Genomic DNA, 17,447 nt, shown 5'->3' with positions numbered 1-17,447 from the left:
TCTTTTATTTTAGATATGTAATCCTCCTTGTAAAAAGTGCAAGCGAGAGGAAAAAAATAAACGATTGCTGCTCATTCTTGCTGCTTGTTGTCACTTCTTCTGCAGCCGAGTAGTCGCAAGAATGATCACTAGCGCCCTCTACCACCAGGAGGCGAGAGTCATTTAATGACTCATATTTGACACACGCAGCTACGGTATATTAATCAAACATAGCTGCTTACTGTTCTTTTTAGCATATTCAATAGCTTGGACCTTAAATCCTACTGAATAGCTCTTGATCTTTTTCCCTTTATGTGATTTCAAATGATTGAAATCAGCCTCCTCCATTTTGAAAATGATGACAGGTGAAGTGTCACTCGTGACGTGACGAGTTTGACCCGGCGGAAATTCTAGGCATGCACTAATAAAATTATTATTTTGCGAAATGAGTTTGACCCGGCGTTAATCCTTAGCCGGCGGTAATGCTAAGCATGCGCTAATTATTTTGCGAAAAGAATTTGACCCGGGAGTAATTCTAGGCAGGCGCATACACTATATACCCGGCGGCAATTCAAGGAAATACGGTAATGTCAAATTGTCATTATAAGGAATTGTGTGTCGAATTTTGAGGACAAAATGCATTTATTCCATTGTAGCCGTAAGGTATGTAAATGTGGACAAAGCTCTGCATAAAGGATTCTTCTCACCTTGCCACTTTTAGTGGAAGTATAAATGATGGAGAAGTTGACATCTCTGTCCCCGTACTCGTCCAGCACGTAGTGTCCTCCCATACCTGCCGGGAGAATTACATCACATGACATCTTGTCACATTCAGCTCAGTAAGCGTGTCAAGCATCAACACACAGGTGCCTTAGCTGTTCTTTAACAGGATCTTACCAGGGTGATGATAACCATAGAATGGTACATTCAGGGGAATGGGTCTGGCGGCTACGACAAAATATAACTTTTGAAAGATATGCCGACAGTTAGCCTTAATCCCAGTACCTATAAAACACCTGCAGGTGACACCTTCCTGTCCCCGCTGTGCCAACAGGTGTCCTCAAATGGACACATATGCAAATTAGTATGCAGTGTTTCATTTGTCACAAATACCATCAACAAAAACAGATGTGTGTTCCTTTACAGTTTGAAAGATATATGTCTTAGTGTTTCATGTTTTTAACTCACCGTTTAACAATAAGTCATGGCCAATTATGCAAATGGGATGATTACATCATTACAGTCCTCCCTTGCTTTAAATATTCTTCGAATATATTTTTTCCATTTTTTTTTTAAATTATATTCTTCATATTACGCATGTTTAAAAGGTTCTAATCATTATAAAAAAATACATGTTTAGAAGGTCAGAGATTAGGTGTGTGCAAACCACCGCCTGCCCACCTCTTCAATTTGGCAAGCGAGAAGTCATGAGTTAAACAAAACGTCACAAAGGTACTTTCATATGAATCTAAAATACCCAATAGTCTCTGAATGCTGTATGTAATGATAAATGCAACTAACATAAATGTCAACTTAACACAACCTGCTCACTGAACATTGTGGATATTATAAAAAAAAACGTCCAATCACCATAAAAGTATCAACATTACACCCATTTAAAGTCATTATAATGCATGATGGGAAAATTGCAAAACACTCTCCAAACTTATTCTTGTTTGGCGCATTTTAGCTGCTTGACATGTCTGATTGATTAAAAAACTTTAAGAAGGTCATCACGGAAGTAAACAAGGTGGGAGTCCAACTTTCACATACTCTTAATATCCAATTGTACTTATTATATATCCCTTATATTAACATTATATGTACACACTATATATATATATATATGTCCATCCATCCATCCATCATCTTCCGCTTATCCGAGGTCGGGTCGCGGGGGCAACAGCCTAAGCAGGGAAACCCAGACTTCCCTCTCCCCAGCCACTTCGTCCAGCTCTTCCCGGGGGATCCCGAGGCGTTCCCAGGCCAGCCGGGAGACATAGTCTTCCCAAAGTGTCCTGGGTCTTCCCCGTGGCCTCCTACCGGCTGGACGTGCCCTAAACACCTCCCTAGGGAGGCGTTCGGGTGGCATCCTGACCAGATGCCCGAGCCACCTCATCTGGCTCCTCTCCATGTGAAGGAGCAGCGGCTTTACTTTGAGTTCCTCCCGGATGACAGAGCTTCTCACCCTATCTCTAAGGGAGAGACCTTACATACATACATACATACATGCATATATAAATATATATCCATCCATCCATCTATTTCCTACCGCTTATTCTTTGGGGTCGCGGGGGGCGCTGGTACCTATCTCAGCTACAATCGGGCGGAAAGCGGGGTACACCCTGGACAAGTCGCCACCTCATCACAGGGCCAACACAGATAGACAGACAACATTCACACTCACATTCACACACTAGGGACCATTTAGTGTTGCCAATCAACCTATCCCCAGGTGCATGTCTTTGGAGGTGGGAGGGGCCTATCCCCAGGTGCATGTCTTTGGAGGTGGGAGGGGCCTATCCCCAGGTGCATGTCTTTGGAGGTGGGAGGAAGCCGGAGTACCCGGAGGGAACCCACGCAGTCACGGGGAGGACATGCAAACGCCACACAGAAAGATCCCGAGCCAAATTTTTTTTTATCCCAATGTGGCCCCCAAGTCCACAAGTTTGGACAGCCCTTCTTCTTATATGCTGTAACCATGAGAATATTACTAATATTCATTAATAATAATTCTGCTTTGGTTTACCACTATCAAGCCTACCAATTGAGATAAACAAAGGACAACTGTACATTTTGTATTTGCTTATTTTTATTTCCTTTATTATCTATTTAAGAAACCAAAGTTATTTCCTGTGTGGACCTTGGAAATATTTTGGGGAATTCTATTTGCAGAATTTATATTTTGTAAATGTATTCAAATGAACTAAATTTTCTGTTTTATATTCATGTTAATTACACATTTGATAGAATTTATACACCTACAAGCGTTATCATTTTTATAAAAACAGACTTTTTAAAATTAGTATTACTTTTGTGAAAAGGTGATGTACTTTTTAAAAATGGTATTATGTATTTAAGAAATATTTTGTATGTTGTGATGTTTGCAGATTTGATACATGGGCTTCACGGTGGCAGAGGGGTTAGTGCGTCTGCCTCACAATACAAAGTTCCTGCAGTCCTGGGTTCAAATCCAGGCTCGGGATCTTTCTGTGTGGAGTTTGCATGTTCTCCCCGTGACTGCGTGGGTTCCCTCCGGGTACTCCGGCTTCCTCCCACTTCCAAAGACATGCACCTGGGGATAGGCCCCTCCCACCTCCAAAGACATGCACCTGGGGAAGACATGCACCTGGGGATAGGTTGATTGGCAACACTAAATGGTTCCTAGTGTGTGAATGTTGTCTGTCTATCTGTGTTGGCCCTGTGATGAGGTGGCGACTTGTCCAGGGTGTACCCCGCCTTTCGCCCGATTGTAGCTGAGATAGGCGCCAGCGCCCCCCGCAACCCCAAAAGGGAATAAGCGGTAGGAAATGGATGGATGTTGTATACATTTCTGTATTTTTTCAGGTTAGGTTAATTTTCTGCTTTCTATTCATGTTAATTACATATTTGATATAATGTATACACATTAATATTCATGTATTATCATTTGTATAAAAACATACTTGTTTCAATTCTAAAAGGTTACTGTGTAATGTGCTTTACTTTTCTTTTGGCGGTGGGGGGGCCTTAGGTGTCTGGTGCCCCCTTTGCCTCGGGCCCCCAAATACCTTGAATCATTCAATCAATCAATCAACGTTTATTTATATAGGCCTAAATCACAAATGTTTTAAAGGACTGTACAAACCATTACGACTACGACATCCTCGGAAGAACCCACAAAAGGGCAAGGAAAACTCACACCCAGTGGGCAGGGAGAATTCACATCCAGTGGCAATGCTGACTATGGAAACCTTGGAGAGGATCCCCCCCCCCCCGCCCCCCTCTAGAATGAAGTGGTCCTGACCACCAGTGCCATGAATAGTCAATAGTGATATGGAATAATTCAAATCAAATGATCTTAAGCAGCAAAATAAAAGTGCACATGTCAGCATATTCAGTTATCTACAAACACAACTAAGCAACTTTCTGATCTCAGATCTGTGACTTTGCTCACTGTTTATTGTGCTGCGTCAGGGGGCTGCACATGTATGTATGTATGTATGTATGTATGTATGTACAAATCCCGTTGGGAAATTGTGTTAGATGTAAATATAAACGGAATACAATGATTTGCAAATCATTTTCAACCCATATTCAGTTGAATATGCTACAAAGACAACATATTTGATGTTCAAACTGACAAACAATTTTTTTTGTGCAAATAATCATTAACTTTAGAATTTGATGCCAGCAACACGTGACAAAGAAGTTGGGAGAGGTGGCAATAAATGCTGATGAGGTTGAGGAATGCTCATCAAACACTTATATGGAACATCCCACAGGTGTGCAGGCTAATTGGGAACAGGTGGGTGCCATGATTGGGTATAAAAGCAGCTTCCATGAAATGCTAAGTAATTCACAAACAAGGATGGGGTGAGGGTCACCAATTTGTAAGCAAATTGTCAAACAGTTTTAGAACAACATTTCTCAACGAGCTATTGCAAGGAATTTAGGGATTTTAACATCTACGGTCCGTAAAAATCATCAAAAAGTTCAGAGAATCTGGAGCAATCACTGTACGTAAGCGATGATATTACGGACTTTTGATCCCTCAGGCGGTACTGCATCAAAAACCGACATCAGTGTGTAAAGGATATCACCACATTGGCTCAGGAACACTTCATAAAACCACTGTCAGTAACTACAGTTGGTCGCTACATCTGTAAGTGCAAGTTAAAACTCTACTATGCAAAGCCAAACCCATTTATCAGCAATATCCTGAAACGCCGATGGCTTGACTGGGCCCGAGCTCACCCAAAATGGACTGATGCAAAATGGAAAAGTGTTCTGTGGTCTGACGAGTCCACATTTCAAATTATATTTGGAAACAGAGGACGTGGTGTCCTCCAGAACAAAGAGGAAAATAACCATTCGGATTGTTATAGGCGCAAAGTTGAAAAGCCAGCATGTGGGATGGTATGGGGGTGCATTAGTGCCCAAGGCATGGGTAACTTACACATCTGTGAAGGCATCATTAATCCTGAAAGATCCATACAAGTTTTGGAGCGACATATGTTGTCATCCAAGCAACGTTATCATGGACGCCCCTGCTTATTTCAGCAAGACAAGTGTTACAACAGCGTGGCTTCGTAAAAAAAAAAGAGTGTGGATACTTTCCTGGCCCGCCTGCAGTCCAGACCTGTCTCCCATGGAAAATGTGTGGCGCATTATAAAGCGTAAAATACGACTGTTGAACGACTGAAGCTCTACATAAAACAAGAATGGGAAAGAATTCCACTTTCAAAGTTTCAACAATTAGTTTCCTTAGTTCCCAAACCTTTATTGAGTGTTGTTAAAAGAAAAGGTGATGTAACACAGTGGTGAACATGCCCTTTCCCAACTACTTTGGCACGTGCTGCAGCAATGAAATTCTAAATTAATTATTATTTGCAAAAAAAAATAAAGTTAATGAGTTTGAACATCAAATATGTTGTCTTTGTAGTGCATTCAACTGAATATGGGTTGAAAAGGATTTGCAAATCATTGTATTCTGTTTATATTTACATCTAACACAATTTCCCAACTCATATGGAAAAGGGGTTTGTAGTTTTCTTCGAGAGCCGTGTCCACATATAAATAATATTGTCTGTGGCAGGCTATCCAGGAGCATATTGGAGAGGAGCTGCTGCAGGACCTGATCAACTTCTGCTTGAACTACATGGGTCTCATCAAGCTGCCAAAGAAAAGGCAAACAACTGAAAAACTGATCATTGACTCGCACTCCTCCTGGTCGTAATCAGTCGCCAAAATTAACAAAGTCCGACTCCAGCTGCCAATTCATAACGGACAACACAAATAAGGACAATATTCTTCTATTTTTCTCAGTCGTGATGTATTTGATGGTTTTAACAGTCCTAATGTAGTGTTGTTGTCACAAGGTGTTGGTGACGAACCCCAAGATGCAGAGAAGGCAGGCTGAGTGCAGGAATACATCATTTAATGCCCCCAATTAAGAAAAAAACAAACAAAGCAGGCACTAGAAAAAAAAATGTCTGAGTTTGAACATCAAATATGTTGTCTTTGTAGCATATTCAACTGAATATGGGTTGAAAATGATTTGCAAATCTTTGTATTCCGTTTATATTTACATCTAACACAATTTCCCAACTCATATGGAAACAGGGTTTGTAAGTATGTATGTACGTCTGCATGTCTGCATGTAAGTATGTACAGTATGCATGTCAGCATTTATGGTGTAGTGTAGTCGTGTCAGTGGGCGCGCTTACCGAGGAAGGAGACATTCCCAAATGGGTTGTCGCTGAGCGGGACGTCATGAGAGTCTCTGTAGTTTGAGTTGTTCCGCTGACTCAGCTCTCTCTCCCTCAGCACTTTACCAAACAGCAGGGCGCCGTCATGATAGCCGGCCACGTAATCGTTGATCTGTCCATGAAAAGGAGTTGAAGAGCGTCACGGGGGAGTTGAAGTCAGGGAGTCATCTCACCGTGTCGTTGAACTGGAGAGCAGATCCATAGTCGTAGTTCCTCTTTGGGAGCGTGACCACCAGGACGTCCTGCATGCCCTGACTGGACGTGGCGTTGACGTAATACTCAGGGCTGGAATAGAGACAAGACTTGTCTTCGTCATTCCAGCTTCCATTTACTCTGAAGCATCATGGCGGCAAAACAGCCCAGTCTTGTTGGACTTACTTGTAAAGGTCCAGAAGAAGGAAGACGGTGTCCTGGTGAAGAGGACCCACTTTGGCCTTCACTGAAAGTACGTCGTCAAGGCGGCCACAGAGGATGAAAACTGAAAGGAAAACATCAACAAACATCACCTAAAAAGCCAATCTGTCCACCTCAGGGGTGTCAAACCCAGTTTAGCCCATGGAGGGAAATCATGGCACGATAACTTGAAAATAAAGATAACTTCATATTTAATTTACTTTGGCCAAGAAGAGAATAAGCACATTCTGAAAATATACATGTTTGACGTCTCACATCAACTTATATACATCAATTATATGCATAGATTAATAAATATACAAACATAAATGTGACATACAAATAAATAAGTAATTTGTAAAAAAAAAAAAAACGTGTATATAAAAATAAAATGTATAAATAAAAAGGTGACGTACAAATTAATCAAGAATTTGTGTAAATAAATGCCCATCCATCCATCCATTTTCTACCGCTTATTCCCTTTTGGGGTCGCGGGGGGCGCTGGCGCCTATCTCAGCTACAATCGGGCGGAAGGCGGCATACACCCTGGACAAGTCGCCACCTCATCGCAGGGCCAACACAGATAGACAGACAACATTCACACTCACATTCACACACTAGGGACCATTTAGTGTTGCCAATCAATAAATGTATAAATATAAAGATGAGACATACACATAAATCAAGAATTTGTATAAATAAATGTGTATTTGTAAATATATTTTTGAGATTTGAAAATATATACTAATAAAATGTATGAATATAAAAATGTGACGGACTAATCAAGAATTTGTATAAATAAACGTGTATTTGTAAATAAATTTTTGAGATTTGAAAATGTATACAAATAAAATGAGTAAATATAAAAATGTGACATACAAATCAATCAAGAATTTGTGTAAATAAACATGTATTTGTAAATATATTTTTAAGATTTGAAAATATATACAAATAAAATGTATAAATATAAAAATGTGACATAAAAATGTATCAAGAATTTGTGTAAATAAACATGTATTTGTAGATAAATGTTTGAGATTTGAAAATATATACAAATAAAATGTATAAATATAAAAATGTGACATAAAAATTAATCAAGAATTTGTGTAAATAAACATGTATTTGTAAATAAATGTTTGAGATTTGAAAATATATACAAATAAAATGTATTCATATAAAAATGTGACATAAAAATTCATCAAGAATTTGTATAAATAAACGTGTATTTGTAAATATATTTTTGAGATTTGAAAATATACACAAATAAAATGTATAAATATAAAAATGTGACATACAAATTAATCAAAAATGTGTGTAAATAAACATGTATTTGTATATACATTTTTGAGATTGTGGGACGGTATAGCTCGGTTGGTAGAGTGGCCGTACCAGCGACTTGAGGGTTGCAGGTTCGAACCCCGCCTCCGCCATCCTAGTTACTGCCGTTGTGTCCTTGGGCAAGACACTTTACCCACCTGCTCCCAGTGCCACCCACACTGGTTTAAATGTAACTTAGATATTGGGTTTCACTATGTAAAGCGCTTTGAGTCACTAGAGAAAAGCGCTATATAAATATAATTCACTTCACATTTGAAAATATATACAAATAAAATGTATAAATATAAAAATGTGACATACAAATAAATCAAGAATTTGTATAAATAAATGTGTATTTGTAAATATATTTTTGAGATTTGAAAATATATACTAATAAAATGTATAAATATAAAAATGTGACACACAAATAAATCAAGAATTTGTATAAATAAATGTGTATTTGTAAATGATTTTTTGAGATTTGAAAATATATACAAATGAAATGTATAAATATAAAAATGTGACATACAAATAAATCAATAATTTGTATAAATAAATGTGTATTTGTAAATATATTTTTGAGATTTGAAAATATATACTAATAAAATGTATAAATATAAAAATGTGACATAAAAATGTATCAAGAATTTGTGTAAATAAACATGTATTTGTAGATAAATGTTTGAGATTTGAAAATATATACAAATAAAATGTATAAATATAAAAATGTGACATAAAAATTAATCAAGAATTTGTGTAAATAAACATGTATTTGTAAATAAATGTTTGAGATTTGAAAATATATACAAATAAAATGTATTCATATAAAAATGTGACATAAAAATTCATCAAGAATTTGTATAAATAAACGTGTATTTGTAAATATATTTTTGAGATTTGAAAATATACACAAATAAAATGTATAAATATAAAAATGTGACATACAAATTAATCAAAAATGTGTGTAAATAAACATGTATTTGTATATACATTTTTGAGATTGTGGGACGGTATAGCTCGGTTGGTAGAGTGGCCGTACCAGCGACTTGAGGGTTGCAGGTTCGAACCCCGCCTCCGCCATCCTAGTTACTGCCGTTGTGTCCTTGGGCAAGACACTTTACCCACCTGCTCCCAGTGCCACCCACACTGGTTTAAATGTAACTTAGATATTGGGTTTCACTATGTAAAGCGCTTTGAGTCACTAGAGAAAAGCGCTATATAAATATAATTCACTTCACATTTGAAAATATATACAAATACAATCTATACAGATAAAAATGTGACATAAAAATTAATCAAGAATTTGTATAAATAAACGTGTATTTGTAAATATATTTTTAAGATTTGAAAATATATACAAATAAAATGTATAAATATAAAAATGTGACATACAAATAAATCAAGAATTTGTATAAATAAATGTGTATTTGTAAATATATTTTTGAGATTTGAAAATATATACTAATAAAATGTATAAATATAAAAATGTGACAAACAAATAAATGAAGAATTTGTATAAATAAATGTGTATTTGTAAATAATTTTTTGAGGTTTAAAATATATACAAAGAAAATGTATAAATATAAAAATGTGACATACAAATAAATCAAGAATTTGTATAAATAAATGTGTATTTGTAAATATATTTTTGAGATTTGAAAATATATACTAATAAAATGTATAAATATAAAAATGTGACATAAAAATTAATCAAGAATTTGTGTAAATAAACATGTATTTGTAAATAAATGTTTGAGATTTGAAAATATATACAAATACAATCTATACAGACAAAAATGTGACATAAAAATTAATCAAGAATTTGTATAAATAAACGTGTATTTGTAAATATATTTTTAAGATTTGAAAATATATACAAATAAAATGTATAAATATAAAAATGTGACATACAAATAAATCAAGAATTTGTATAAATAAATGTGTATTTGTAAATATATTTTTGAGATTTGAAAATATATACTAATAAAATGTATAAATATAAAAATGTGACAAACAAATAAATCAAGAATTTGTATAAATAAATGTGTATTTGTAAATAATTTTTTGAGATTTGAAAATATATACAAAGAAAATGTATAAATATAAAAATGTGACGTATAAATTAAGAATTTGTATAAATAAATGTGTATTTGTAAATATATTTTTTAGATCTGAAAATATATACAAATAAAATGTATAAATACCAAAATGTGACTAACAAATTAAGAATTTGTATAAATAATTGTGTATTTGTAAATGTATTTTTGAGATTTTAATATAAATATGCTTGATTTTGTATTTGTATTGAATTTGCACATGTGGATTGCTTTTGTGTCGATGAGACATTCCTCCCACAAAGCAGATGCACAAATAAAATCAGATTCTAAAGTTAATGTTTATCAGTTTGAACATCAAATTTGTTTTCTTTGTAGCATATTCAACTGAATATGGGTTGAAAATGATTTGCAAATCATTGTATTCCGTTTATATTTACATCTAACACAATTTCCCAACTCATTTGGAAACGGGGTTTGTAGATTGGACACCACTGCTTTAATGCTTTGAAAGTCTACACGAGCATGAAGGCGTTGATAAACTGAGCCCAATCTTTCCACCTTGTTTGAAAGAGAACAAAGGACACCCACTGTTACTGTGTCGTTCCTCAGACATGAGGGCTTTCGTTAGCTCATCCTCTGTTCGGAGCATCTGCCTCTTTATTTGCTTGGCGAAGTTGGCTGCAGGTGCTTCCAGCGCGTTAGTGTACCTGCGCCACAAAGAGAAGGCAAGAAGGTGACAATACGGTGAACTTGCTCATGAAGGTACGGGAGCCACTGACCAGAAGCAGTCCTCGGTGGCATTGTCCACAAACTTCTTGTAGACGTAAACGTGCTCCCACTGGTCCTTGAAGGGCAGCACCTCCATCAGGAAGTTGGAAAACATGTCGGAGATCTTGCGCGCCGGCGGCAGGATGCGGGTGAGTTTGGGCTTGTAGTCGCACGACAGGCCAAAGCTCCCCGCCGAGATGATGGGAATGCTCAGGCTCAGGCCGATGACGTCGCTGAAGCACGGGCGGGACATGAGCGGGCCCATAAGGTGAGGGGAAGGTAGCAGCGTCATACTCACTCCACTAACTGGAAGGTGGCGAACGTGCAGGACGGACCCAGCATGACGCATCCCACCTCACCTTTGTTCTGCGGAGAGATGACTGAGTGCTCACACCACCTTGATAATAAACTCACCCGCACTTCTTCTAGGTCCTTACATTGAAAGTAATGTTACCCACTGGAAGTTCAAGCAAGCCAAGTCAATGGCCCTTTACCAAAATACTACCAAATAGGTACTTTAAAGGCCTACTGAAATGCGATTATTTAAACGGAGATAACAGGTCCATTCTATGTGTCATACTTTATCTTTTTGCGATATTGCCATATTTTTACTGAAAGGATTTAGTAGAGAACATCCACGATAAAGTTTGTAACTTTTGGTCGCTAATTAAAAAGCCTTGCCTGTACCGGAAGTAGCAGACGATGTGCGCGTGACGTCACGGGTTGTGGAACTCCTCACATCGTTTACAATCATGGCCACCAGCAGCGAGAGTGATTCGGACCGAGAAAGCGACGATTTCCCCATTAATTTGAGCGAGAATGAAAGATTCGTGGATGAGGAAAGTGAGAGTGAAGGACTAGAAAAAAGAAAAAAAGACTACATAGTGGGAGCGATTCAGATGTTATTAGACAAATTTACTAGGATAATTCTGGAAAATCCCTTATCTGCTTATTGTATTACTAGTGTTTTAGTGAGATTATATGGTCGTACCTGTACAACCTGAAGGTCGGCCCCGCGCCTTTCTTCAACACCCGTCGACGGGTGGCGGCGATGCCCATCTCTGCCCTTCACAAGGGACCCTCTTCGAAACACGATCTTTCGAAATGATCGCTGCATAATACACTGTACTTTGTGTTTGTGGTCCAATCCAACCGTGTTCGCTTGACCGCTCTGTTCCATAGTAAAGCTTCACCGTCATCTGTCAGGAATGTAAACAATGAAACACCGGCTGTGTTTGTGTTGCAAAAGGCGGCCGCAATACACCGCTTCCCACCTACAGCTTCCTTCTTTGACGTCTCCATTGTTAATTGAACAAATTGCAAAAGATTCAGCAACACATATGTCCAGAATACTGTGTAATTATGCGATGAAAACAGACGATTTATAGCTGGGAACGATGCTGGAACAAAATGTCCTCTACAATGCGCGAAATTTAAAACTGCAGTTTAGTAAACTAAAGCGGCCGTATTGGCATGTGTTGCAATGTTAATATTTCATCATTGATGTATAAACTATCAGACTGCGTGGTCGGTAGTAGTGGCTTTCAGTAGGCCATTAAAAACCATGCCTGTGCCCAAACAGGTACTTCAAAAATGGAAAACATGCAAATTATTGTATTTTAAAATGAATACAGTTTTAAAAAGGCTTGTGCAATACTAAATTGCTGCTCATTCAAATAGTAAATTACTGGTCTGTTTAACTTGAATGTCACAAAATACAAAGCTGTTTTTTTTATTTATTTAAATATTTTGGATTAAAATATTTATTTTTCATTTAAGTACTTTTTGAGAAATTAGGAGTGAGGATGGTGGAAAAGATCATCAGGACTCCTCTTCCTCCTATCCAGGAGATCGCAAAAAGCCGCTGCCTGACCAGGGCTCAGAAAATCTGCAAAGACTCCTCCCACCCCCACCAAGGACTGTTTTTACTGCCGGACTCTAGAAAGAGGTTCCGCAGCCTCCGAAGCAGAACCTCCAAGTTTTGTAACAGCTTCTTCCCTCAGGCCGTAAGACTCTTGAACGCATCATAATTATCCCCTCAACTCCCCCCAAAATGGATCAACTCGCTGGAATAAAAAAGACAATATAACATACATCCATAAACGTGGACGCATGTAAAAATGTGCCATATATTTATCCGTACAGTAATCTATTTATTTATAAATATATTTATATATTATCTCTATATATTTATTTATTTATATATGCACCTTATTGCTTTTTTTTATCCTGCACTACCATGAGCTTATGTAACTAAATTTCGTTCTTATCTGTGCTGTAAAGTTCAAATTTGAAAGACAATAAAAAGCAAGTCTAGTCTAGTCTAGAAGTCTAGTCTAGTCTGTTAAACTATATTATATACAAAATATTTCTAGATTTTATTTTAAATATACTTTTAATTAAAATACTTTGTTTCAACTAAACATTGTTTTTGTATTTAATTTACGGGTGTGTTCAACTAGTGTCACACAATTCCCCAAAAATTAAAAAAAAAAATTTGCAAGTCATTTACCATTTTTTAAGACTTTCTCTTTCTTTTTGTTTTTTTTACTAAAATGTGAACGTTGAATGTTTTCTATTTTCTGAAGTACCGCTTTGTAATTGAAATACTAAAATTACATGGATGGAATTATGAGTAAGTAACTTAAATTCAAAAATCTGAAACACAATCCACAAAAAATTGTCATAAGACACGACATACTTGAGTTGTAATGTTTGACACTCTAAATCCCTGGTCTTCCTGAAAGCAACATCACTGGCAGTAACGCCATTGGTGCATGATGTGGCAACCTGCTAGCTTAGCACTGTTGTGCTAATCATGTTATGAGGGCTGTGTTGACATGTAAAAATTGGCAATAAAGTTTAAATTGAGCATCACAAGATGCTACATTACGATACTAGTACCAAATCCGTATTTTAAAAACAATGTCAGAGCATAAACGGTGCCCAAACCAGTACTTAAAAATTAGCAACATGGACATTTTTGTAAAAAAAATAAAATAAAATATTTTATTTTGGGGGAATTTTGTGGCAATTAAATTGAACAGACTAGTTATTTAAATAATTCAATTATTCAAATAAATGTTTACCATGTAATAAATTAAAAAAATAAGACATAAAATCCACAACAAATTGTCATAATTATTTCTGCAATACAGATCATGCAAAAAAAAACACAACTTACTTGAGTTGTAATGTTTGACACATTCAAAAATAAGACAAAATCAACAACAAATTGTCATAATTATTGTGGCAATAATGAACATTGAGAATGTGCAGAAAATGACTTGAATGTGTGTGTGAATGTGTGAGTGAATGGGCGAATATGGAAGTAAAAAGGGGTAAAAAAAGCGCTATACAAGTACAACCCATTAACCATTTACCATTACTTGAGCCATCATTTCTGACACTCTGAATTCCGGGTGTTCCTGAATGCAACCTGGCTGACAGTAACCGCCATTGGTGCATAAGGAGCACTGTGTTGTTGTTGTTGTTGTTGTTGTTTTTGTGGCTACTTGGCGCTTGTGTTTGTGTCGGGCCGCGACATTACTTGTACATTTTGCACGTATATGAGTCCGCATGCATTAAGAATCAAAATGAGGCACCGATAGCTACTTTTTTTTCCGCTTTTATATAAAAATAATTCACTCACTCACTCATACTTTTAAGTCAGCTCCGGTGCTTTTATGGATTGGCAATCGCAAAAATAACACTGATGACAGTGTGTTTTATTATTATTTCAAAATATTATTGTATCCGTCGGTTATTTCACTGAAAAAAAAGTTTAAATCCTTTGACTGGCTAGTTAAACAGCACAACTGTACACGACATGAGACTACAAGTCCCAGAATGCACTGCGACGGCTATTCATAGCACGCAGCTCACTGTCCGAGCTTCTCTGATATAAGTAACGTCAAAACTAGTCGGCTCTAATGTCGCTCTTTTGAATCATCACTAAGTTGTAAATATGTGACACGTAATTATTCGGGCATAATTTAGATGTGAAACTCACCGCACCGTGTTTGTTGTCTGTCAGAAATGCAAACGAGGTTGGGTAAAGAGGCTAGCTTGAACTTCCAATGTACGGTGGCCCTGAAGAAACAAAAAGTATGTGGTATTTCATGCCATTGTAAATGTTTTATGAGTTTTAGTCATATCAATAAATAACACATTATAATTTTAGTTTAATTCACTACACTGTGTATCTTACTGAATTTGCATCATATCTTCATGCTGTAATATCGATTGTCAAATCAAAATAGATACTTTTGGTACTTTGGTTCAGGCGTGTCCACACTTTTTCCACCAAGGGCCACAATGCTGAAGGGTCAAATTATGCAGGGGCCATTTTCATATTTTGTTGTTTCAAAAAATGCTGAAAACAAATATTGTGTCACCTTTTGTATTAAAGGTGACTAAGTATATTATTATTCATTCTTAGTTAGATAACTTCAGCTTTTTTCATTACATGCCCATTTATTTGCTGTTTTTTTCCTAACATTTTTACTCTTGGTTTTTTTCCCATGCAAGAATATTATTATTAAAGTGTACATCAGTGTTTTTCAACCACTGTGCCGCGGCACACTGCACAGTCTGGTGTGCCGTAGGAGATGATCTAATTTCACCTAGTCGAGTTAAAACATTTTTTTGCAAACCAGTAATTACAATCTGCAAAATGATGTGTTGTTGTTGAGTGTCGATGCTGTCTAGAGCTCGGCAGAGTAACCCTGTAATACGCTTCCATATCAGTAGGTGGAAGCCGGTAGCTAATTGCTTTGTACTGTAGATGTCGGAAACAGCGGGAGACAGGGTGAAGGTGAAAATGTGTCTAATGCTTAAAACCAAAATAAACAAAAGGTGAGTGCCCCTATGAAAAGGCATTGAAGCTTAGGGAAGGCTATGCTGAACGAAACTAAAACTGAACTGGCTACAAAGTCAACAAAAACAGAATGCTGGACGACAGCAAAGACTTACTTTGGAGCAAAGACAATGTACATCCGAACAGGACATGTCAATCAACAATGTCCCGACAAAGAAGGATAAAAACAACTGAAATATTCTTGATTGCTAAAACAAAGTAGATGCGGGAAATATCGCTCAAAGGAAGACATGAAACTGCTACAGGAAAAATACCCCCCAAAAAATAGAAAAAGCCACCAAAATAAGAGCGCAGGACAAGAACTAAAACACCACACACAGGAAAACAGCAATAAACTCCGAATAAGTCAGGGCGTGATTTGACAGGTGGTGACAATACACCTACTTTGAGACAAGAGCTATACTGATGCCCATCCATTTTCTACCGCTTATTCCCTTTGGGATCGCGTGGGGCGCTGGTGCCTATCTCAGCTACAATCGGGCGGAAGGCGGTGTACACCCCGGACAAGTCGTCACTCGTTGCAGGACCCTATATCGATGCATGCTTGGTTATGCTTTAAAGTCATATCCAACCATTGCGACAACGACTTTTTACTGTCAACTTTCGTTTTTCTAATGATTTCTGCTAGTGGTGTGCCTTTGGATTTTTTTAACACAAAAAATGTGCCCTGGCTCAAAAAAGGTTGAAAAACACTGGTGTACCTGACTGATTGTGCATTTATTTGAGTCAGTCTGACTGCGATGAAAGCAAATGGACAGCCCAGGTCCAATGAGAGATGTTTGTGGCCGAGTGGAGTGTATTTCACGGCTATCTGTGAAGAAAACTCAAAGAAAAAGAGGAGTTTGTCCAAACTCACATGCAGCATCTTCAATATGGCCACGCCCTCACAGGTGCTGCTGCCGCAGCCTTGTCGGTTGTAGAAGGTGGTGTTGAAGCCGTAGAAGTTTGCAGTCAAAGTAAAGTTGAAGTCTGCAAGCGTGAAGGATGAGCGTTATCATCATTTGATGGCAAGGAAGTATTTTTGGTAGCTGAGATAATAATACTGTATGTATATATATATATATAAATGATAAATGGGTTGTACTTGTATAGCGCTTTTCTACCTTCAAGGTACTCAAAGCGCTTTGACACTACTTCCACATTCACACACACATTCACACACTGATGGAGGGAGCTGCCATGCAAGGCGCTAACCAGCACTCATCAGGAGCAAGGGTGAAGTGTCTTGCTCAGGACACAACGGACGTGACGAGTTTGGTACTAGGTGGGGATTGAACCAGGGACCCTCGGGTTGCGCACAGCCACTCTTCCGCTGCGCCACGCCGGCCCCTATATATATATATATATATATATATATATATATATATATATATATATATATATATATATATATATATATATATATATATATATATATATATATATATATATATATATATATATATAGCTGAGATAGGCTCTAGCTCCCCCTACAACCCCAAAAGGGACAAGTGGTAGAAAATGGATGGATGGAGTATGTGAAAGTTGAACCCCTATACCTTGTTTACCTTTGTGACGGTTTCCTTAAAGTTTTGTAATCAATCA

The 17,447-nt window shown here is 37.2% G+C and overlaps 1 protein-coding gene across 4 annotated transcripts in view; it reads right to left on the bottom strand.

Annotated features, from left to right (window-relative positions):
- gucy2ca (guanylate cyclase 2Ca) overlaps positions 1–17,447 on the bottom strand; it is a 70,727-nt gene that overhangs the window by 41,114 nt on the left and 12,166 nt on the right. For 2 of the 4 annotated variants that reach the window (XM_061884546.1, XM_061884545.1), the window contains exons 3-10: positions 16,720–16,832; positions 11,283–11,350; positions 10,996–11,217; positions 10,805–10,923; positions 6,828–6,927; positions 6,623–6,734; positions 6,408–6,561; positions 687–772 (exon numbers count right to left, since the gene is read on the bottom strand). In XM_061884546.1, coding sequence (XP_061740530.1) covers positions 687–772; positions 6,408–6,561; positions 6,623–6,734; positions 6,828–6,927; positions 10,805–10,923; positions 10,996–11,217; positions 11,283–11,350; positions 16,720–16,832 — 974 coding nt within the window. Of the gene's footprint in view, positions 1–686; positions 773–6,407; positions 6,562–6,622; positions 6,735–6,827; positions 6,928–10,804; positions 10,924–10,995; positions 11,218–11,282; positions 11,351–14,996; positions 15,083–16,719; positions 16,833–17,447 lie in introns of those variants that run through there. The other 2 variants (XM_061884547.1, XM_061884548.1) reach the window with 2 other exon arrangements.

The sequence above is a fragment of the Nerophis ophidion genome, linkage group LG23, assembly GCF_033978795.1.
Source record: "Nerophis ophidion isolate RoL-2023_Sa linkage group LG23, RoL_Noph_v1.0, whole genome shotgun sequence".
Lineage (NCBI taxonomy): Eukaryota > Metazoa > Chordata > Actinopteri > Syngnathiformes > Syngnathidae > Nerophis > Nerophis ophidion.
The sequence above is the reverse complement of the archived record's forward strand: the minus strand, read 5'-3'. Positions and strand labels throughout refer to the sequence as shown.